This window comes from Trichechus manatus, unplaced genomic scaffold (assembly GCF_000243295.1).
Source record: "Trichechus manatus latirostris isolate Lorelei unplaced genomic scaffold, TriManLat1.0 scaffold00160, whole genome shotgun sequence".
Classification (NCBI taxonomy): Eukaryota; Metazoa; Chordata; class Mammalia; order Sirenia; family Trichechidae; genus Trichechus; species Trichechus manatus.
Genome location: NW_004444096.1, coordinates 896,045 through 919,884, shown reverse-complemented (window position 1 = coordinate 919,884; position 23,840 = coordinate 896,045). Strand labels below are relative to the sequence as shown.

Sequence of the window (23,840 nt, the reverse complement as noted above, 5' to 3'; positions counted from 1 at the left end):
CTAGATAGAAGAACTGAGGGACTGGTGGGCTGTTTAATTAATATAAATTCACAAATGGACATCACTCTTGAGGATTCTATTGGGACAATCATGATTATCCACATTCTAGGGGAATGGTGAGCTTGAGCTCGGGGGGCGGGGGTGGATTCTGGACACATGTAACTCAGCAGAGAAGAAGGGCTGATGTGGTCTGCTGGTGACAGGATGGGCTTACAGCTGGGCACACACACCTGTCCTCTCCTCCTATCCACGATGTCAGTCCCTGGGTTGTGCGAATGGTTTGCTCTTGGCTACTAACCGAAAGGTTGGCGGTTCGAATCCACCCAGTGGCACTGAGGAGGAAAGGCCTGGGGATCTGCTTCCATCAAGATTACAGCCAAGAAAATCCTATGGAGCAGTTCTGCTCTGTAACACATGGGGCTGCTATGAGACAGAATCGACTTGACGTCAATACCCATGATGTGTTGGGGAGGTGTAGTGCCTGGTATGTTTATTCTATATGATCACACTCATAAAATGCTGGTGTGAACTTCACTGCTCTGCTGGCTAATCCTCTGTCTGTCATCCCTCCACAGCTCAGAGTTCTCAGGTCATGAGGAGTGAACGCCCTTGCTGGGTCCTGCAGGGCGCAGTGACCAGCACTGTACCCAGAGTGACCTCTAGGCGCTCACGTTAGGAATGCTGGGGGGCCTCCGAGGCGACTCCTGAGCTCCCTCCCTGCCATGTCCTGGATTTCTTCTCTGGGGGGAGACTCTTGACAAAGACATTTTTTAAGCTTGAAAACCTTTGTTAAAGATTGCTCTTGTGGGGCTTAGTTCCTTTATGATCTTGCATGAATTGATTTTTAAAAAAGCAAAACCCCACAAAACCTAAATTGGTTCATGAGTTCTTCTAAGTGGTAATTGGGAGTTATATGATTTTTTATTGGAGGAATTTGATGTACTTTGCAATCCATTACAGTTAATTAAATTCCTTTCCCATGACTCGAGTTTTGGGTATGGAGGGGCAGGTAGTGTTATCCTGGTGGCACTGGTGGAAAAGCTGAGAAATCCTTTGCTGCAGGCCCCACAGAAGGTGGCTGCAGGGCCTGGGGCCACGGCCAGGCTTCTGTCTTTATTGCCCGCTGCCTGTTTTTTCTGTTCCAGCGTCAAGTAACTCAGGGCCCCCAAGGCCTGCAGACTCTGCTGATGTGCCTTTGTGTCTTCTCTTTCACTTGGTTTTCTTCATTTGAGTAAGAGACTAATTAAACAGGGAACGCTTAGAATTCATCACTCATTTTTGGAAAACGTTTTGAAGTAGCACTAATCTCACCTCAGGTAAACTTCATGGACGATGACTCTACCACCATGTAAAGCGAATTTAGTATTCATTTTTGGAAGGCAGTATTTGTGCTTTTTCATTAATTTTTTACTTACAGAGATGAGGAATGTGACAGTACATGTTTTTCTTTTTAAAAGAATTTTTCTAAAATGGAAAACAATGTTCACTAATTTACCCAAATAAACTTCAGTAGCTAGGAAGGAAAATTAGTATCACTCTCATGAGAAACATTCTGGAAGTTAATACATAGGCTCTTACATTGATGTTGGTTAACTTTAAAAAAAAGTGTCTTAGAGACATGAAGAGTAGGAGGACTTTTGACCTTTAAAAGATAATTACTTGCTGGTGGCACAGTGGTTAAGAGCCTGGCTGTTAACCAGAATGTCAGTAGTTGGAATCCACGAGCCACTCCTTGGAAATCCTATGGGGCAGTTCTTCTCTGTCCTGTAGGGTTGTTATGAGTAGTGACTTGATGGCCGTGGTTGTGGTTTTTCTGGTTTTAGAGATCGTAAGATATTTAAATTCCATCATGTAGTGAAGTTTCTACCCCACAGAGTTTGCAGTTACGTTTCCTTACATTAGTGTCAGAAGTGGACGCATTTGAAGTATTTGGGTTCCTTGAAATGTGTGTTACTTGTGTGTATACATTTCCCACAAAAAAGAATTATTCCCTTTTCATTTTTATTATAAGGAGAATTCATTACTCATTTTTGGAGGAAGTTTTGGATTAGCACTAATTGCACCTCGGATGAACTTCATTGACTGCGACACTACCTCTGTGTGAAGCTGATTCAGTGCTCACTTTTGGAAGGCAGTGTCAGAGAGGGCATTGTTTGCTGAAAGACATGAAGAATGTGATCGTACAATGTTTTTCTTTGGGCACAATGGTTAAGCACTTGGCTGCTAACTGAAAGGTGGGTGGTTTGAACCTGCCAGCTGCTCCATAGGAGAAAGATGTGGCAATCTGCTTCCATAAAGATTACAGCCTTGGAAATCCTATGAGGCAGTTCTCCTGTATTCTGTAGGGTTGCTATGAGTCAGAATCAACTTGATGGCAATGGGTATTTGGTTTTGGTTTATTTTTATTACCAAGGAGACTGCTTCATGCAGATTGATTCTGAAACTAAATTAACTGAAGTAATATAAAAATACTATTTTTTTCTAGTTGGTATATGATTTGTGGCTGTTTTTCCTCAGTTAAAGTATAGCATTCCCCCTGAGCGCAGGAACAAGACAAGGATGCCCTTTATCACCATTCCTATTTAACATTGTGCTGGAGGTCCTAGCTTGAGCAATAAGGCAAGAAAAAGAAATTAAAGGGCATCTAAGTTGGAAAGGAAGAAGTAAAACTATCCCTTTTCACAGATATGATCCTATACATAGAGAACCCCAAAAATTCCACAAGAAAACTACTGGAACTAATAGAAAGATTCAACAGAGAAGCACGATACAAGATCAACATATAAAAATCAGTTGGATTCCAATACACCAAAAAAGAGAACTATGAAAAGGAAACCAGGAAAACAATACCATTTGCAATAGCCCATAAAAAGATAAAATACTTAGGAATAAATCTAAGCAGGGACATAGAAGACCTCTACAAAGAAGACTACAAGATGCTATTGCAAGAGACCTACATAAATGGAAAAACATACCATGCTCATGGATAGGAAGACTCAACATTGTGAAAATGTCAGTTCTACCCAAAGCCATCTACATATATAATGCAGTCCCTATCTAAATACCAACAGCATTCTTTAATGAGACGGAAAAATTAATCAACTTTATATGAGAAGGAAAGAAGCCCAATAAGTGAAGCATTATTGAAGAAAAAGAACAAAGTAGGAGGCCTCACACTACCTGATCTCAGAACCTCGTATACAGCCAAGGTAGTCAAAACAGTCTGATACTGGTGCAGCAACAGACACATAGACCAATGGAACAGAATCAAGAACCCAGACGTTAACCCATCCACCTATGGTCAGCTGATCTTTGACAAAGGACAAAGTCCATTAAATGGGGAAAAGACAGCCTTTTTAACAAATGGTACTGGCAAAAGTAGATGTCCATCTGTGAAAAAATGAAACAGGACCCATACCTCATACCATACACAAAAAGTAACTAAAAATGGATCAAAGACTTAAATATAAAACCTAAATGATAAAGATAATGGAAGAAAAAATAGGGACAATGCTAGGGGCCCTAATACATGGCATGAATTCAGTACAGACCATAACTAACGATGTATAAACACCAGAAGATACACTAGGTAGTAACTGGGAGCTCCTAAAAATTACACACTAATGCTCATCGAAAGACTTCACCAAAAGAGTAAAAAGAGAACCTGCAGACTGGGAAAAAAATTTTGGCTACGACATATTCGATCAGGGTCTAATCTCTCAAATCTGTAGAATATTTCAACACCTCAGCAACAAAAGACGGTTCAGTTAAAAAATGGGCAAACGATGTGAACAGACACTTCACCAAAGAACACATCCAGTCGGCTAACAGACACGTGAGGAAATGCTTGAGATCATTAGCCATTAGAGAAATGCAAATCAAAACTACAATGAGATACCATCTCATCTTGACATTACTGGCACTTATCAAAAAAAGAAAAAAACCAAAAACAAACATTGGAGCGGTTGTAGGGAAACTAGAACTCTTAGGCACTGCTGGTGGGAAAGTAAAATGGTACAACCACTGTGGAAAATGATATGGCATCTCCTTAAAAAGCTAGAAAAAGAAATACCACACGATCCAGCACCCCCACTCCTGGGAACACATCCTAGAGAAATAAGAGCCATCCCATGTATAGACATATGCATGCCCATGTTCATTGCAGCGTTATTCACAATAGCAAAAAGATGGAAACGACGCACGTGCCCACCAGCAGATGAATGGGTAAACAAAGTACAGCACATACACACAGTGGGATACTAGGAAACTCTAAAGAACAGTGATGAATCCTCGAAACATCTCACAACGTGGATGAATCTGGAGGGCATTGTGCTGAGTGAAGTAAGTCAAGCACAAAGGACAAATACTGTATGAGACCACTATTACAAAAACCCAAGAAAAGGTTTCCACACAGAAAAAAACAATCTTTGATGGTTATAGGGAGAGGAGGGGTGGGGAGGGGAAATCACTAACTAGATAGTAGGCAAGTGTTAACTTTGGTGAAGGGCCAGAGGACACACAACATAGAGGAAGTCAGCACAACTTGACCAAGTCAAAGTCATAGAAACTTCTAGAAACATCCAGACATCTTGAGGGACCGAGTTACTGGGGCTGAAGGCTGGGGAACATAGTCCTGGGGGACATTTAGGTCAATTGGCATAACATAGTTCATAAAATGTTCTATATCCTACCTTGGTAAGTAGTGTCTGGGGTCTTAAAAGCTTGTCAGCGTCCGTCTGTTGGTCCCATCACATTCAGAGCAGAGGAGAATGAAGAAAACTAAAGGCACAAGGAAAATATTAGTCCAGAGTACTAATGGACCACCTGAACTACAGCCTTCACCAGCCTAAGCCTAGAAGAACTAGATGGTGCCCGGCTACCACCACCTACCCACTCTGACAGGGGTCACAAGAGAGGGTCTCGGATAGAGAGGGAGAAAAATGTAGAACAAAATTCAGATTCACAAAAAACTAGGCTTACTGCTCTGACAGAGACTGGAGGAACCCCCAGGACTGGCCCCCGGATACCCTCCTAACTCAGAATTGAAGCTACTTCCAAAGTCCACATTTCAGCCAAACATTAGCCAGGCCTGTAAAACAAACAATAACGCCTGTGAAGAACATGCTTCTTAGTTCAGTCAAGTATCTGAAACCAAATGGGCAACACCTGCCCAAAAGCAAAGACGGCATGATGGGAATCCTGGTCTAATGGACACAGGGAACCCAGGGTGGAAAGGGAAAGGGGGAGAGTGCTGACATGTTGAGGGAATTGCAACCAATGTCACAAAACAATTTGTGTATAAATTTTTGATTGAAAAACTAATTTGTGCTGTAAACTTACCCCTGAAACACAATAAAAAAGAGCCCTTTAAAATTATTTACATAATTATTTGAAATATAATTAAATGTATTTTGTCCAAAAGCAATATTCGAAATCATATCTTTGTTTTTCCTGAGAATAGACACACAAAATGATTCATGATGGGATTAAATAACTTGATATTTTGAAACTTTAGGGAAAAAAAAAAAACTGTATCGTACATAGATGAATTCAACCACAAGGTAATCTTAAAGTCGCTTCCATTGAACACCTTTCGGAAGCTCAGAGAAGCAGTATATGTGGGGTCCGTTGCCTGAAGAATACGTAGGCCGGTCATTCGTCTTCATCCTTCAAAAGCTTCCTCAGGAAAAGCTAGATCAATAAGAAGCTGCGAACTGAGATTACGTTGTCTAGTTCCTTGTTGTGTTGCTTTCTTGTACTGCGTGGCGTGAGGTCATTGGCTCATAAGAAACAGCCTAGTGAGATGTGACTGTTTGCTGACAAGATGCTTTCCTCTGAGATGACCTGTGGAGATAACCGTCTCCAGTCTTGGTTCAGCAATAATGGTGTTTTTCACAGACAATTGTGTTTCCACCCTTCCCTCCCCACTCCCCGTGAATTGTATTGCTTCTCTTTGCCTCAGTGGCTAGAAAGCCCTGAAGAAAACCTGTGGTTCTCTTCTGACAAGTTTTGAGGGCTTCCTGGCATCTGTCTGCTGTGTTAACCTTCCTTCCAGTCCCATTTAATTTTCCTAGCCCTATTTTTCCTTTGTACCAGTTTCTCTTGATTTTTTCCACCGACCTTAACAGTTAGCGGCTGGACATTTAACGGCTGCACAACCAAGACTCCTTCACTTGTGTCTAAGGCACCTTAAATCTTCTCTGGAACAATGTTGTCGTTAGGTGCTGTGGAGTTGGTTCCTGCTCATAGCCACCCCGTATACAACAGGAGGAAACACGGCGCCGTCCTCACAGTTGCTGCGTGTGAGCCCATCATTGCGGCCAGTGTGTCAGTCCGTCTCATTGAGGGTCTTCCTCTGTTTTGCTAACCCTCTACCAGGCATGATGTCCTTCTCCAGGGACTGGATCCTAGGAGTCGGAATTAACTTGGTGGCACGGGTTTTTTTTTTTTTTGGGGGGGCTGCTGTAACAAAATTCTACAAAGTGGATAGCTTTAAACAACTGAAATTTGTTTTAATTTTTTTATTGTACTCTAGATGAAGGTTTACAGAACAAATAGTTTCTCACTGAACAGTTATTACACGTATTGTTTTATGACAATGGTTAACAACCCCACAATATGTCAACACTGTCCCTTCTCAACCTTGGGTTCCCTATTACCAGCTTTCCTGTCCCCTCCTGCCTTCTAGTCCCTGTCCCTGGACTGTTGTGCCCCATTAGTCCCGTTTCGTTTTATGAGCTGTCTAGTCTTTGGCTGAAGGGTGAACCTTGGGAGTGACTTCATTACTGAGCTCAAAGGCTGTCCAGGGGCCATACTCTCAGGGTTTCTCCAGTCTCTGTCAGGCCAGTAAGTCTGGTCTTTTTTGTGAGCTAGAATTTTGTTCCACATTTTTCTCCAGCTCTGTCTGGAACATTGTTGTGGTCCCTGTCGGAGCAGGCAGTGGTGGTAGCCGGGCTCCATCTGGTTGTACTTAACCAACTGAAATTTACTGTGTCACAGTCTCAAGGTTAGTAGGGATTCAGAGTCGGCAGGGGGGATGTTCTCTGGGAGGCCCTAGGGAACACCCTTCCTGTCTCGCTCAGCTGTCACGTGCCGTCTTCCCTCTGTGTCGCTCTGTCCCTTCTCCTCTTTCATAGGACACCACACCCAGACTGAATTAGGACGGACTCCACGCCACCACGACCTCTTGTTAACGGATAACGTCTTCTAAGCCCCGATTTCCAAACAAGGCCGCGTTTAACGGTACCAGAGGTTAGGACTACAACGTATCTTTTTTGGGGGACACAGTTCAGTCCATTGCATCCTATTTGCCATCACTCTAAATGTGATTTGCGTAACATCAGTGCTGGTGGGCTTTTCTGATTTCTTTCAGAGATCCAGAGCTGGGCCCCAAATTCTGGGGGTTGGGGGGGATAGTGGGGGTGAGGAGGCTTCTTGTCTCCAGAGGGCAAGCTGCACCTTCCCAAGTCAAATATTAATTATTTTTTAAACTTTAAACACTCCTTGTTTGTTGGCTATCATCCATACATAAGAGCAGAGAATAAGCAGAATAAAGAAAATCAGATGAGCATGCATATAAACAGGAAATATGCATATAAACACAATTGCTACTGACTCGTAACTGTTTACCTAGCATTTTAATGCCACGTCACTCTAACTAACGAAAAATGACAGTATTCAATCTCTCCTGGGAGATCCCTTAAGTTTTTACTCACTATTCATAAGCGCTGCTATGCTGATTTTTTTTATATGTTGCTGTAAAAAAAATCAGCATAGCATGTTTATGAAAATACCTCATTGGGGGAGGGCAAGGTTGGCAAACAAACATAGAAGGTGCACATTATTTACGTAAAAATACAGTAATCTTTGACTGTTATATGAATTGCCAATGTTTTCTGTAAGTTTGTCATTTGCCTTTTTATTTACTCTTGTTATAAAAGTTTTAAAATCATACATTAACGAATATATCAACCTTTTTCTTTCTGGCTTATGAGTTTTGTGTATGAGGATGTAGAAAGGCTTTTCTGAAGCCATTCCACAAGAGCAAATGTATTTCCTATTTTATTCTGGTAGTTTTGTAACTCCTTTTTAACATCCAGATCTTTAATCTATCTGGAATTTAGGTATGGTGTGAGGTAGATATTTAGCTTTACTTTATTCTTCCCAATGGATAGTTAATTATATCCAACACAGATTAGTGGCTGATCCACTCTTTCTTCCAATAACCTGAACTGCTGCCTTCATCGAATACTGTAATGGTGAGAGTTAGTTTCTGGTTTCTTTCTGTATGTCCTTGATTTTTCTGGAAGTGTCCATGCCAGTTCCATGCTGTTTTAATTACCGTAGCTTTGGTGTGTTCTAATATCTGGTAGGCAAGATATTTAAAACAAAAATTTAAACCAATTTTTGTTTGTTTTCCCTTACAGATCATCTTTATAATGAGTTGAGAATCAAGTTAAACAGAATTCTGTTGCAATTTCAGTTGGTTTACGTGACTTTATAAGTTATTTTGGGATAAATTGTGATTTTAATAACATTGAGTTATCCTACACAGAAACGTTGTATGATCATCCATTTATATGATCTTTCATGTTTTTTAGTAAAACTTAATAGCTTTTTTCCACATATATCCAGCACATTTCTTTTAAGATTTATTCAGATATTTTTGTTATTATTATTTGCTAATATTGGCATGGGAACTCTTTCAAATTACACATTTTGATTTGTTATTCTTAGTATATGGAGATTTACTCATTTTCAGTGTTGCCCTTGTATTCAGCCACTTTACTGAACTATTTTTATTAATTATTGTTAATCAATTCATTCTTCTGGCTGTTTTTAAGAAGACAATTATAATTGCTGCAAATAATGAAGTTTTTTGCTCATTTCATTGATTAAGACCTTCCAGTAAATTGTCAATTTCTGTAAATGTTCCCTGGCTATTTATAGAAATAAAGTGTACTGTATTTTTACACAAAGAACGTGCACCTTCTACGTTTGGTCCCCCCCCCCCGCGAGGTATTTTTGTAAGCATGCTATGCTAATTTTTTTTATAGCAACATGTAAAAGAAAAATTGCTATAGAAATGCTCATGAAAAAACCTCACGGAGCAGGACTCAGTTGGCAAACAAACGTAGAAGGCATGCGTTATTTTCGTAAAAATACGGTAGTCTCTGTGGGAGTCCTCGTATTGTTCCTCACTCATTCCTGCTAAAAATTTTTAGCGAGCTTGTACTACACCAATCTGAGTCTAATTTCTTTCAGGATACTATTATTCTTTTCTCCTGGAAACAGGATTTTCTGTTTTTGCTTGGTGTTCTCTTGCGTCTCATCCCTGGAGTCTTAGGTTTATGACTGCTGAATCATCAGGACAGAATAGGTTTGCAAATAAATACAAGGCAAAGCAATATGTTTTACTACCCTGACTTGCATGGGTGTATACCGCTCACTTTGAGCACTTTACCTTTTTCCATTTCTGATCTTGGGCAGAGGAGAGTAATTATCTTTCTGCCAACCTCTGTGCTGGGCTCCAGGCCCTCAGTCATCATTAATGACCAGTTATTGGCAGGAGTTCACTCTTCTTGCTCTCCGAGTGGCGTGTGTGGAGGAAAACGAAGCTGAGAATACTCAGAACCTGTGGAAATGGCTGCGTAACGGCTGGGCCTTCTCCCCAGGCCTGCCTGCTGCTTCTTGATTGCAGACAGTGGGAAGCAGGGTAAGAGGGGCATCCTGGTCCTGATCATGTCTCTTGCCTTCTGCTTGTCTCGGTGTCTGTGGGCTTCTGACCGGAGGCTTCCAATGTGTACTGTCCACCAGAGTTCCATCAAGGAACTTCTAGGGTCCTTTTCTGAGCCAAGTGAATCGGATCTTCCATCTCAATAGTGCCTTTCCACCCATGATGAGTCACCTCAGCCTCCTAATCTAAGTTGTCATCTTTTCTCTGCACACCTGCGGTAACCTTCTAAATGGTCTCTACACGCCATGCTCCCTCCCTCCAGCCAGAGGCCTCTGCAGCCAGAGTGATCTTTTAAAAATGTGATCAGCTCGTGTTAACTCTCCCCTTACGTCCCAACAACAACCTTTCAGTGTATTCCATCAGTCTTGAAGTAAAGGTTAAAATCCTCCAGCTGGCCCGTGGGCCCTGCAGGCTCTGTTGCCCAGCCTTTTGCTCTCTGGGCTGCAGCCACATTGGCCACCATTAGTTGTTAAACTGTCGCCCTCCATTCCACCACGGGGCATTTGCACCTGCTGTTCCCCTGATTGGTGTGCTTACCCTCACTTCTCCTCCCACTAGGGAAAGCATCTACTCCATGTCTAGGTCTCAGCTCAGGCATTGTTTTCTGAGAGGAACCTTCCCTGATGCCCCAGACTAGGTGAAAGTCCACTGTTGCATCCTTCCACAGCCCGTCACTTCTCCCTTGTAGCACTTCTCAGACTTACAGTTTTTATTTATGTCTGTAGATTTTAAGAAAATGAAGAGCTTCCTGCTCTGCTAACCTGTAAGCTCCATGAGACAAGGACCCTGTCTGCTTTTATTGGTGTTGTTTAACTAGCACGTCTCTAGCACCTAGCATCAGGGTTGGCAGATAGGAAGTGTGCAATCAATGCACTGAATCAAAGACCAGAAAAACGACTTCAGTGACTTGCTCCCTGTTTCTTCTTGAATGCGTTCTTCCTCTCAACTAGTTGTTAAGTGTTATTGAGTCTGTTTCAACTCATAGTGACCCCGTGTGACAAAGTACAGCTGACTCATAGGGTTTTCTAGAGTGCAATCTTACGGGAGCAGATCATCAGGTCTTTTCTTCCGTGGAGCCACCAAGTGGGCTCAAATCAAAAACCTTTTCGTTAGCAGCTGAGCGCTTAACCGTTGGGGTCAGCGCTCCTTCATCTCAACTTAGTAAATGCTCATTTCTTCCTTATCGACAGAATGGAGGGTATTACTCTGTATAGTAGACAAGGCAATGCTTCTTTATTTCAAAGATTTTATCTAAAGTGATGAAAAACACTGTTCAGAAAAATCTCCTCAGTTCCTCTCCTCCTTCAAAAAGAAGTTTTGAGAAAAGTGAGAGAAAGCAACAGACATCCAGTTTTTGCAAGTCTGAGACAGTGATGCCAATGAATAAATGCCTCCTGATCATGCAAAGGAATGTGCACTGCGAACCATTTTAGGCCGACGGTCCCTGGAGATGTTTGAGAAGAAGCAGGAGCAGGAAGATGCCCAGCAAATAATCGCGTTAATATAAGAAGTGGAAAAGTTATGAAAGCTTCCCTCAAAACTCTTAATAAGCCAGTAAAATAATATTTTACTGTGTTTTCTCCCGCTCTTAAAACCCCACAAATGCAAATGCATGATAAAATGTGAAAATAAGTATTGGCAACTAATTGTGTTCTCAGGGAAGGGTTAATCGAAAAAGGAGTGTATTTGCACTGCTTCTCTTCAGTTAAGATGTTTATGGCATTTGGACAAAGTAGAACGAACATTCAAAAATCCTTTGCTAGAGCTGGTATTTAAAGAATAGCAATTGGCGAACATTTGCGGCTCTGTATGTCAAATATGTTGGCTCCCAACCTCTGGTATTCATTCTGAAAGATTTATAATCCTTACGGGAGTGTGGTCAGTGACAAGAGTAGAACTAAATCCTGAAATGTGGAAAAAGTAACTTTCCCTAATATAAAACTGTTCTAAAAAAAACCCTCAAGCTATGAATATGTTTCCAGATTTTCAGAAAAAGCTGATGATTTACAGAATTTTTTTCCTATAAGGATCTAATTTCTTAACGATAACTGCAAAATTTCAATCCTTTAACTTCAGATTTGGCCTAGAGATAATTCAGAAAAAATGTAAAATCTTAAGGTTTCGGCATTTTCTGTAATTAAATGGCTTTTAAATAATTTGTATCATTGGTTGTATGGTAAATAATGAAATAATGCTCAAAAGATGAATTAGTTTAGAAGAGAAAAAATTAAGAAAACTTGAAATAGGAGCAAAAATTGTGCTAAGTGTATAAGAAAATTGCTACCAAAGAAAGTATTATAATGCTAGAATAGTGGTGGAGAAAGCCTTCCATCATCCATAACAGGATATCAGGACGGTACACCACCCGTCTGTCACCTTGTCATGCTGTGGTGGCCTGTGTGTTGCTGTGATGCTGGAAGTTATGCCCCCGGCATTTCGAATACCAGCAGGGTCACCTGTGGTGGACAGATTTTAGTGGAGCTTCCAGACTAAGACAGACTAGGAAGAAAGGCCTGGCGATCTACTTCTGAAAATTAGCCAGTGAAAACCCTCTGGATCACAGCAGAATATTGTCCATCATAGTGCTGAAAGATGAGCCCCCTGGGTTGGAAGGCACTCAAAATACACAATGTCCATAACAACGGACTCAAGCATGGCAACAATTGTGAGGATGGTGCTGGACTGGGCAATATTTTGTTCTGTTGTACATGGAGTCACTACGAGTCAGAGCTGACTTAATGACAGCTAACGCCAACATCCTTGCTGAAATTGTTAGGCCCGGGATGAGAGGACTCCGCTTGACTGAGGCATAATGACCTGGTTGATATCTTGTTGCTTTCTCATCATACTGGAGTCTGAAGTTGAAGTGAAAGGCCTTTCTACCTAAAGAACAACTCCACCCAAACCTCTTGGCTTAGATTTTCAGACTCTTAATGTTGAAACTCAGCTCTGTTACCTCAGATACCCCAGGCATTTTCTGCCTGCTTTCAGCCATTTCCGTTAAGACAAAGGGTCTTATTTAATGAATGATTTTTCTTATTTTGTTCACTTTTCCTTTTTGTGTATTATTTCATTTCCTTTCATTAGTTATGACTAGCATTTACATTCTTCTTTATGGTTACAACATACCTGGCTTTTGTCTTCCCGAAGAGGAAAAGGAAGTGCTAACATGTAGGGGGGCCTGATGCTCTCAAACAAAGCAGTTTATGAAACTAATAAATAAAGTGTTTATTATTTTATATTTTAAAACCAACCGTAGGAAAATCGGTATTCTTAAAATTTCTCTTGAAATTAGGAAAAAAAGACACTATAAACTGTAGGTATATATATTATATATATTTATAATTAGAGTTCTAAAGTCTAGAACTTACTATTTTCAATGTAAATAATAAAATTAAGGCTCTTTATAAAACAGTCTTGAATATAGAGGATAGCTTGGGTTATTGGTAGGGAGCATGAGTATGAAAAACAAGAAATTAACAGTGGCATCACCACCGAGGAATTAATTGTTGGTAACATCTGTAGAGACGCGGAAGGAATTTTCTGAACGGGAGTACGAGGAAAGGCTGATGTCTTCAGCCTTGGCGTCTTCACTTTCTCATGCATGTTGTTGTCAGGTCTGTCGAGTTGGTTCCAAGTCAGCGACCTCATGTACCACAGAACCCAACCCTACCTGGCCCGGTGCCATCCTCACAGTCATTCCTGCGTGTAAGCCCATTTTCATGCGTGCTCTCTAATAACCCCATTTTAGTTTCTTATTTTAAAAGTGACATATTGTTTTGAACCTGCAAGAGGATTTGTGATGTGTGTGTATGTGATATGAAGGAGAGGGGGTTGTATATATTTTCTATGTTCTGTGCTAAGTCCACCTATTATATATATAATAGATAATGGCAATAGAAAATGATAATTGGCAAATGAAAGAAGTCATAATCTGAAGGTGTCTTCCCTTAAAAAGAAGAAGGCAGAAAGCCAAGGTTGTCTTTAATAAGCACCTTTTACAAAATAATTTATTCTTGTTGTCGTTAGGTGCCGTTGAGTCAGTTCCGACTCGTAGCGACCCCGTGTAAAACAGGACGGAACACTGCCCGGCCCTGCGCCGTCCTCACAGTCCTCGTTATGCTTGAGTCATTGTTGCAGCCACTGTGTCAGTGCATCTCGCTGAGGGTCTTCCTCCTTTTTGCTGACCCTCTGCTTTACCAAGCATGATGGCCTTCTCCAGGGACTGGTCCCTCCTGATAACATGTCCAAAGTCTGTGAGGCAAAGTTTATTCTTAGCTTGGCAGAAATATTGCTTTTGTGTCTTATGAACTATTTCAGTGCTTCTGCTAGAATTCTAATTGACCAGCCAGTCTCAACAGCAGTAGAAGTAATATGTATTGTGTTGTGTTCATCAGATTTCCAAAGCAGTAATGACCAGTGGATATTGCTGCAGTGAACTCCGATTTTAATTTCCTAGCAGGTCTGGGTTCACTGATCAATCATTAATACGTTTTTTAATCTCTCAGAAAAATTTTTTTTTTTAAATCTTAAAGGAGTAGCTCATCACTAGCCTTTACGTGTGGTGATTAGCTAAGTAGACGTTATGACCCCTGGGCTCTTTCTAAGTTGGGCCAACATTTAGCTCGCGGCAGTGAAGTGTTCTCTTTTCCTCTGTCATCCTGCCCATCTGGTTCATCTCCAGGTCTTCCTGGAATTGCCTCCTCTTTTCCAAACCCCGAGCCCTTAGTCCACCGACTCTAGGTCCTGGTCTGGATTGTTGGAACTGCCTTCCACATGGTTTCTCTTTCCCCAGGTTCTCCCTGTTGCAGATGCTCTGCTGCGTCTGTGAGAACAGTTTTCAGATTCAGCTGACATTGCAAGTAGACTGTTGAAGAGCTGTGAGACCAACTGTTACCTCTGTATAAAGCTTACATTCCTCAGTCAATCTCCCAAGGTGGCCCCTCCACTCTGCTTACTATACTAATACCACGTAGTGTTGTAGCTCTTTAAATGAGACAGACCGCCTTTAAATGTTGACTCTTCGTTGGAACAATGTTTTATGACAGTCTACAGCTTTTTCATGCTTCAGCTCTATGCGATTCACTCAACAAATTATAACCCACTCAGAGAACTTAAAAAAATAAAATACTGTGCTGTGGATGGGGAAACCCATTTCCTAGTTCAGTGAATTTCTATGGGAGTGTGACCTTATTTAACTTTTCTCTGGTTTTGTGTCTTTGTAGGGAGGAAATCAGACAGCTACAGTGATTGCATTGTGCTCAATGAGGGATTTCAACTTAGCTCAAGAGACCTGCCAGTTGGCAATCAGGGATGTTGGAGGCCTTGAAGTTTTAATAAATTTACTGGATACTGATGAAGTCAAATGTAAGGTGAGTGGGTTTGTCACAATGGAGGGGGAGTTTTGTTCCCACTTCTTGTGGGGAATCTTCTTGGCTGTAGGTTTCTGCCATTCCTTGCTGCCCGTTTATCTTTACCTGGTATTATTATTATTAATCAGTCTGCTACTTCTACTGTTAGCTGTTCTTTCTCTTCTCTCTGCTTTTCTCCTTTTTCCCCTTGCTCTTTTCCATTTGTCTCTCTCACTTCTTGACTGATGAAGGTTTGTTTACATAATTGAGAGGAAAAATGGAGGATGTGTGGGACACCTGGGAATGGAAACTATTTCTTAAAGATCTTAATTGCGGAAGGATTTTAGGTAGACTTGGATTTTTTTTTAAAAAATGTAGCACTGGCTAGGTATTAAGTGCTCATTCACATATACCTTTTTTCTCATTTAGATTGGTTCTTTAAAAATCCTGAAGGAAATCAGTCATAATCCTCAAATCAGACGTAATATTGTTGACCTTGGGGGCTTGCCAATTATGGTTAACATACTTGATTCTCCAAACAAGAATCTGAAATGCTTGGCAGCTGAAACAATCGCTAATGTTGCCAAGTTCAGACGTGCCCGGCAGGCTGTGAGACAGCACGGGGGTATCACCAAGCTGGTGAGTATCAGTGATACCTCCAATGACCGTCAGCTTCCTGCTGCCCTTCCCACCCACTCCCAGGCGTGAAATAGCCACCAGGGTGTATTCTGGGAGTCTTCTTTTTGTGTTGAATGTCCTTGAGTATCATTTTTGTTCATGCACATTAGCTTGTTACTGAGGGTCCCTGGTGGCGCAAACCGTTTGCAGTCAAGTACTAACCTAAAGGTTGGTGGTTTGAACCCACTCAGCAGCACCATGGAAGAAAGGCCTGGCGATCTGCTTCCGTAATGATTACAGCCAAGAAAACCTGATGGAGCAGTTCTGCTCTGTAACGCGGGGGGCCACCGCGAGTCGGAGTAGACTCTATGGCAGTGGGTTGTTTTAGTATGTTACTGTCAGTTGCTGTTGAGTCGGCTCTGACTTGTGGTGACCTGACATCTAACAGGACGAAACGTTGCCAGTCCTGCACTGTCTTCATGATCGCTGGTAAATTTGAGTCCATTGTTGGGGCTGTTGTGTCAGCCCATCTCGTTGAGGGGTTCCCTCACTTTGTTGACCTTCTACTTTACCAAACATGGTATCGTTTTTTAGCGATTGGTCTTTTCTGATGACGAGTCCAAAGTAAGTAAGCCGAAGTCTCGCCATCCTCACTTCTGAGGGGCGTTCTAGTTGTATTTCCTCTAAGACAGATTGGCTCATTCTTCTGGCAGTCCACCGTACGTTCGGTTTTCGTCACCAGCACCACAATTTGAATGCGTCGATTCTGTTTTCTTCTTTTCATTGTCCAGCAGCAAGTACCCAATAAACAAGAGCAACCTCACTTTTCAAATAAATATACATTTTAAAATCGAGATGCAGTTTCTACCTGCCACGTTGGTAGGGATCCGCTTGTGTGTGTATGCAAGGTTGGTAAGAGGGTGGTGAGACCCTGCTCCCTGGAAGGCAGTCTGGTAGCCTGTGCTCTCAGGAGGCCTGCAGTGACCAGTGCCTCCAATGTAGCCGTCTCGCTGTGAGCTCTTGTTCCAAGGAGACAGTCAGCTGCAGACAGAGATTTATCCATCTCGTCGTTAGTCATACGGATGAAGACTGAAAACGGCCTGCATGTTTTCAGGAGCTCAGTTAAATAAATTTGCAACACATCCATAAAAACATCTATAGTCAGCTGTTAGCCTTGTGTTTTGAAAGTATATTTAATAGCAAAGAATAAAATGTAGCACGTTTAATGTTATATAAAATTATAACAGGATTAAAAACTGTTGGTACCTGTGATCCCAATTCTTAAAGATCTCCATGTATGTATAGAAAAAACCGTAGAAGGAAATACAGAAAATTGTCGACAGTGATTTTCTCAGGGAAAACGATTACTGATTTTTCTTCGTATTTTCTACATTTGTTGATTTGTCTTCTATCTGTATATATTATTTTTGTAATCAAAGAAGTGATTATTTCAGTAACTATCAGAGAAAGGAAAAAATTTTTTATCATTCTGCTCAACACCCTTGACATGGCAGGGAAGCCCTTGAGGAATGAAGTGCAATAAAGCAATGCGTATTCCTCTTCCTTAGTAAGAATCAGTAGATCTCCTGTTCCTCTCACAACCTTAATCGGGCTGTACTTTCTCTGTGTTCAGTCCCTGTCCACCCCAGCCTCTTCCACAGCACTCAGCGCAGGGCCTTATACATATCAGGGGTTGATAAATACCTGTTGAGTTCGTATGAGTTTGTAATTTTTATTGGGAAATGAGTTAGGAAATTTTCCAAAGGAGATTCTGTGTATTCACTTATAATCTTCAGAGGACTATAAAAATGTAACTGTTTGTTCCAAAAATAAGATGGATTTATAGATGGATAGATGGATGGGTGCTTGTGGTGGTGGTGTGCCGTCAAGTTAATTCAGGCTCATAGCGACCCTGTAGAGAACTGCCCCATAGGGTTTCCCAGGCTGCAGTCTTTATGAGAGAAAATCACCAGGTCTTTTCTCCCGTGGAGCCGCTGGTGGTTTGAACTGCAGACCTTTCGGTGCGCAGCTGAGCGCTTTAACCATTGTGCCACTAGGTCTCCTTGATGGATAGGTATATGGCTAGATATGTGATAAAACAAATGTAGCCGGTTGTTAATTACACAGCTGAGGAGGTGGATACGTGTGTGTTTGCTGTATAAGTCTTTCAACTTTTCTGTGTGTTTAAAAATTTTCATAATGTAGCATTGACAGGAAATGGAATTATTACAGTGGTTGTCATTATCTTGAATGAATAATGAAATTGTGTGACAGGTTGATGTAGCTGTCCACTGAAACTGCTCCATGTCTCTTTAAATGACAGGAGTGAATACTGTGACCTAAAAGTAAAAGTGTGTTTTTATGAGCTGCACGCATGGGATTGCCATGAGTCGGAATCGACTCGACAGCAACTATCACGCTTGGGAACCTAGTATTTGGACAACTGTACTAACCTAGTCAAGATAATGACCCACATTTTAATATAATTTTAAATGATAGCTAAATTAGGGACAGGAAAGTCCAGTAATGTAAATAATAGACTTGTAATTGCTGACTGAGAGCACATCTGGGAGGGACAGGGATTGGGGTCTGGTTTTGGTTTCCTAGGCATGGGGGTGAGTAGTAGATGACATACATGCAAGAGACCCCAACTAGACCGAAAGTGAGGGCGATCGCTCGCTACAGAAACAGTAGAGGTGGTGCGGTGGGCCAGTGATGGTGTTAGGGCAAATGAACTGAGGTCAGGAGCAGAGTAGGCAGGAAGGCGCTGGACAGCATGGGGTTTGCACACCTTGATGGAGGTCCGTCTTTGGAGAGGCACACCTGGTGGAAGACTGTGGGTAGAAGACACGGGGTCTGAGCAAACAAGAAGAGCGCTTCAGAGACAGGATGTATTGTAAGATGTGGGTGAGTATTTACACAAAACGGTGCTATTAGTCCTGTGGCCAGTTTGCATGTCCCCCTGTATCCACAGCATTCTTGACCCTTCCGTTCAATAAACATTTACCGAGTGGTACTGGGTGTCGAAGGAACTCTGATGTCACAGTGGTTAAGCACGTGGCTGCTAACTGTAAGGTTAGTGGTTTAAACCCACCCAGCAGCTCCTTGGGAGAAAGATCTGTTGGTCTGCTTCTCTAACGATTATAGCCTAGAAAAGCCTATGAGGCAGTTCTCCTCTGTCACACGGGGTCACTATGAGTCGAAATCAACTCAGGGCACCTAACAACAACCACGCCATGTGTACAGTGCTAGGAATTTAAATAGATGTATGTCCCTGGCCACAGCCATCTCACAGTGTAATGGTGGTAGGGGATGAGGACAGGGAGAATATAGGTGAAAAAAAATAATAAATGGAATGGTGCATTTTATGTATTCAACTGAAGTCAGTACTGGGAGTAGTGGAGGAACAAAATGGTGGAGGAGGTGATCAACTGATTCTGCTTTGAGGAGGAGGGTCAAGAACAACTGGAGGAAGGAGATGTTGCTTTTGCTGAGTTTTGAAAGAGGAGTAGGTATTTGTCAGGCAGACACACCAGGGAGAGGAATTTCAGGAAGATGAAGCTGTGTTGGTGAAAGCCTGGAGCTGGGAAACAGCATTGAGTGTTTGGAAACTGCAGGTGGTTTAATATGGCCGGACCTAGGATGAGATGGGCTGAGTAGTGAGAGATGATGATAGAGAACCGTGACGATCATACAGGACCTTCTCCAATGAGTTAAGGAGTTTGGAATCTGTATAGATTATGAGGAAATACCTATAGTAGACAGATACCTTTTAGTCCTGTGTACAATCTCATTGTCTCAGAACTTCTTCCCCTCGTTGCTGTCCCACCCCCAGTAGGTACCTGGAAGCCAGGAAGCCATACATACATCACACATACATACTTACATACATATATACATATACATAGGCATACACATATATATACATACATACACATGCACACATTGCACACATACACACACACACACATATATATATGTGTGTATATATATATATGTGTGTGTGTGTGTGTGTGTCTGTGTATATATTCCTGTCTCCTGTCCCTACCTGTGCCATAAACTATGGGTGTTTACCTGACTCAAGCTGGTTCAAACAGATCTCTTGCCTAGGAATTTGTAGTTGGATGGAGAGACTCTACTTAGTTTTGGGTTACTCCATTATAAAACTTGGGATCTGTGGGTTATGATCACGTGGGCAGAATCCATGAAGTTTGGCCTGCAGAGAGAGAATAATGGAGGTGATATTTGTAGATGATGGCCCTTGGTCCCCACATAAAGACAGTGAGTCTGCAGAATGGCTCACAGCTTCCACTTCATGGTTCCAGTCACATCTCTGGGGAGGTCTGGCTTTACTTCCTCCGTGGAGTAACCTGACATACTGCTGTATCCTTACAGTAAATTGTCTTTTTCCATAAGGTCTTCAGTACCTGGTTATTGCAAAGAAGAAAGGAAACCTTGGCAGTTGTGGCATTTGGCTTGATTGGCTATGGTGGCGCAGGAGGTGGGCTGTGTCCCCCCAAAAGTTCTTACAGCTTTAAGAGTGAACAGTCCATCCAGTTCTCATTAGAGAGTTTCACATGGCTTTAGAGATGCTGGTTTTCTGAGATACCAGGACTGAGGATGTGGTTTACAAATACGAATATAAATATTAAATCAGTTACTGTTGACTCGACTCTGACTGAAAGTGACCCCATGTGTTTCAGAGTAAAACTGTGCTCTGTAGGGTTTTCAATGACTGAGTTTTCAGAAGTAGATCTCCAGGCCTTTATTCCGAGGGGCCTCTGAATAGATTTGCATTGCCAAGCTTTGGGTGGATTTGAACTGCCAACCTTTCAGTTAGTAGCCAAGTGCTTAGCTATTTGGGCCACCCAGGAGCCCTGTGTAAGTATTAGAGCCATATTAAAGAAAATGCTGCCTTGATGGTGTTAAATTTATCATGGGAAACAACTATAAAAGCCACCAAATTTGGAGAAAGGTGTCTTGAACAGCTTCGTTTGTTTCTTTGTTTTTACTGGCCGCCGTGTAGTACAATAATTGATTTCTTAGTTTATTTTTATTTTTGATGGCGGTGAGCTTGGTATCAACCCTGTAGCTATTGAAAGGTGCATGAAGTGTTATTTTACGATTTCCATGTGTATTGCGTCTGTCTGTTCTTGTAGGTTGCTCTACTGGACTGTGGACAGAGTCCATCGGAGCCCCCTCAGCCCTCTCTCTATGAGACCAGAGACGTGGAGGTGGCTCGTTGTGGTGCGCAGGCACTGTGGAGCTGCAGTAAGAGCTATGCGAATAAAGAAGCCATTCGTAAAGCGGGGGGCATCCCTTTGTTGGCTCGATTACTGAAGACTTCTCATGAAGACATGTTAATTCCAGTGGTGGGGACATTGCAAGAATGTGCATCAGAGGTACCCAGGCCAGATTTGTCTCCTTTGCCTTCATTTACCTGGACTTATTTTAGTCTTTGAGTCCCTGGGTGGTACAAACAGTTAAGCACTTGACCACGAACTGAAAAGTTGGTGGTTGGAACCCACCCAGAGGCACTTTGAAAGAAAGTCCTGTCGATCTGCTTTCTGAAAGGCACAGCCTTTAAAACCCAGTGGAGCAGTTGTACTCTGCACACTTGGGGTCACTATGAGCAGAATCTACTCAACGGCAACTGGTTTGATTTTTTGTTTCTTTTTTGGTTACTTTGGTAAAAAAATAATTTTAAGGTTATTATGACTGAAACAGAGTTTATTTTTCAAGAAGTCAGAATTCTATCTAAGTGAAGATCAAACTAATAGAACATTAATTAAATTAGTACCTGTCTTAGTTATGTAGTTCCCCTATAATAGCAATATCACAAATGGATGGCTTTAACAAACAGAAATAGATTTTCTCACAGTTTAGGAGGCTAGAAGTCAGGATTTCTCTCTTAGTCAGCTCTGGAGGAAGGTCCTTGTCTCCTTTCGACATCTGTGGGCCTGGTGTCCCTTGGAGATCTCTGTGTGTCTTGGCATCAGTTTTCCCCTGGGTCTAGGAGGTTCTAAGCACAGGGACCCCCAGGTCTAAAGGATGTGGTCCACTCATAGCTCTTCTTTCTTGGTGGTAGTGAGATCCCTTTCCCCTCTGCTTGTTTCCCTCTCCTTTTATAATATGAAAGGTGTGGAGCAATCAAAGGTGTGACTTGAGTAAGGTGGTGACTTGAGTAATTTGGTGAAGGCAGTGATTTAAGATAAACCCCACACTAATCCTGCCCTTGGAGCCCTGGTGGTGTAGTGGTTAAGAACTCAGGCTGCTAACCAAAAGGTTGGCAGTTCGAATCCATCAGCTGCTCCTTGGAAACCCTGTGGGGCAGTTCTACTCTGTCCTAGAGGGTTGCAATGAGTTGGAATCGACTTGACAGCAACAGATTTGGTTTTGTTTTTGGTTTAATCCTGCCCTACTAACATACAGAGGTTTAGGATTTACAACACATAAAATGGAGGATAATTACATAGTACCACAAAATGGAGGATAATTACATCAGATCATAATTGGAGGACAGTTACACAATACTGAGGATCATGGCCTAGACAAGTTGACACATTTCTGGGGGACACAATTCAATCGATGACAGTACCACTGTGATATATTTTTAAAATATTTGACTAAATGTTCATACTGTTATGTAGATATGTTTAACTTGGAGATTGATATTTCTTTACTAAGAAAGTTTGTTCAGAAAAATTCCACCATGAAAAAGGACTTAGATTATTCCATGATGTAAATAGTTTTTTTCCCCTAATTCCAACACCCTGTCCAGGCATGGACCAGTAATGTGAAATTTGCCTCCGAAAATGGAGGGTGCCAAGAGGCCAAAGGAAGAGGTGGAGAACTCCAGTGTGGCAGCAAAGGAATTTATTAGGGGGCTTACCTACTGGGCAGTCCTGGGTGGATGTAGGAACAAAGCATATCTCCGTACCCCTCAGCAGGAAGGTAGAGGTTTTGTAGAGGTAGTGGACAGTAGTGGCTAGATGCCAGGAACTTACGTAAGGATGACTTAGCAAACTGCGGTGAACTGATGGAATGCATGAGGGCGCCCATGTTCAACCTCACAAAGCCTGTTTCCCCTTCAGTCCACCCCTTGAGACCAGCTCTTACAATCTGGCACGTTCCTCCCCTTTTGCTGTAGTACGAGAGACACTGTTTCCTCCCCGCTGAGAATAGATATAAAAGTAGAGTTGGCCAGGTGCCATGTGGTGCCTTCATATGTGCAAGAGACAGAGAAAGTTCCTGTGTGCCCAGAACAGGAGAAAGCCTTCTCTGATAAGGAGAAGGAATTGAGAGAGAGAGGGCGACCAAATTCCCATCCTCTTTATCTAAGAATGTTCTGGGCCCCAGGCCTTTACTTAGGCAGCCTAGAGGGGAGGCGTAGAGGCAGATCTTTCCCCCAACACACCTCTTCCCATAATAAACAGACAAATTCCCTATTGACTCTAAAGAAAAAGCACTAACCCATGGTCATGGATTGAATTATGTCCCCCAAAAATGTGTATCAACTTGGCTAGGCCATGATTCTCAGTATTGTGTGATTGTCTACCGTTTTGTGATCTGATATATTTTTCTTACATGTTGTAAATTCTACCTCTATGAAGTTAATGAAGTGGGATTAGCGGCGGTTGTGTTAATAAGGCAGGACTCAATCTACAAGATTACAATGTGTCTTAAGCCAGTCTCTTTTGAGATATAAAAGAGTGAAGCAAACAGAGGGACGGGGGACCTCATACCACCAAGAAACAAGAGCCAGGAGAATAGCATGTACTTTGAACCTGGGATCCCAGCACTGAGAAGCTCCTAGATCAGGGGAAGATTGATGACAAGGACTTTCCCCCAGAGCCTACAGAGAGAGAAAGAGAGCCTTCCCCTGGAGCTGGCACCCTAAATACGGACTTCTAGCCTTCTAGACTGTGAGAGAATAAATTTCTCTTTGTTAAAGCCATCCACTTGTATTTCTGTTGTAGCAACACTAGATAACTAAGACACCCGCCTTCAACCATACTGGGTTTCTTACCTGCCTCTGAAATCTGTGATATGTCTAGAATATTCCAGAAACTGCGAGAATCAGCTGCCAAATCTCTTCATCTTAAGAGATTTACAGAATTCACAAAACATTAGAA

General features: G+C 42.0%; 1 protein-coding gene across 1 annotated transcript in view; it reads left to right on the top strand.

The window, feature by feature from the left end:
- Positions 1 to 23,840, top strand: part of ODAD2 (outer dynein arm docking complex subunit 2) — a 232,686-nt gene that overhangs the window by 52,980 nt on the left and 155,866 nt on the right. Inside the window, exons 10-12 of the mRNA XM_004386246.1 lie at positions 14,962 to 15,108; positions 15,517 to 15,726; positions 20,865 to 21,107. Of these exons, the coding sequence (XP_004386303.1) occupies positions 14,962 to 15,108; positions 15,517 to 15,726; positions 20,865 to 21,107 (600 nt within the window). The remainder of the gene's footprint in view (positions 1 to 14,961; positions 15,109 to 15,516; positions 15,727 to 20,864; positions 21,108 to 23,840) is intronic.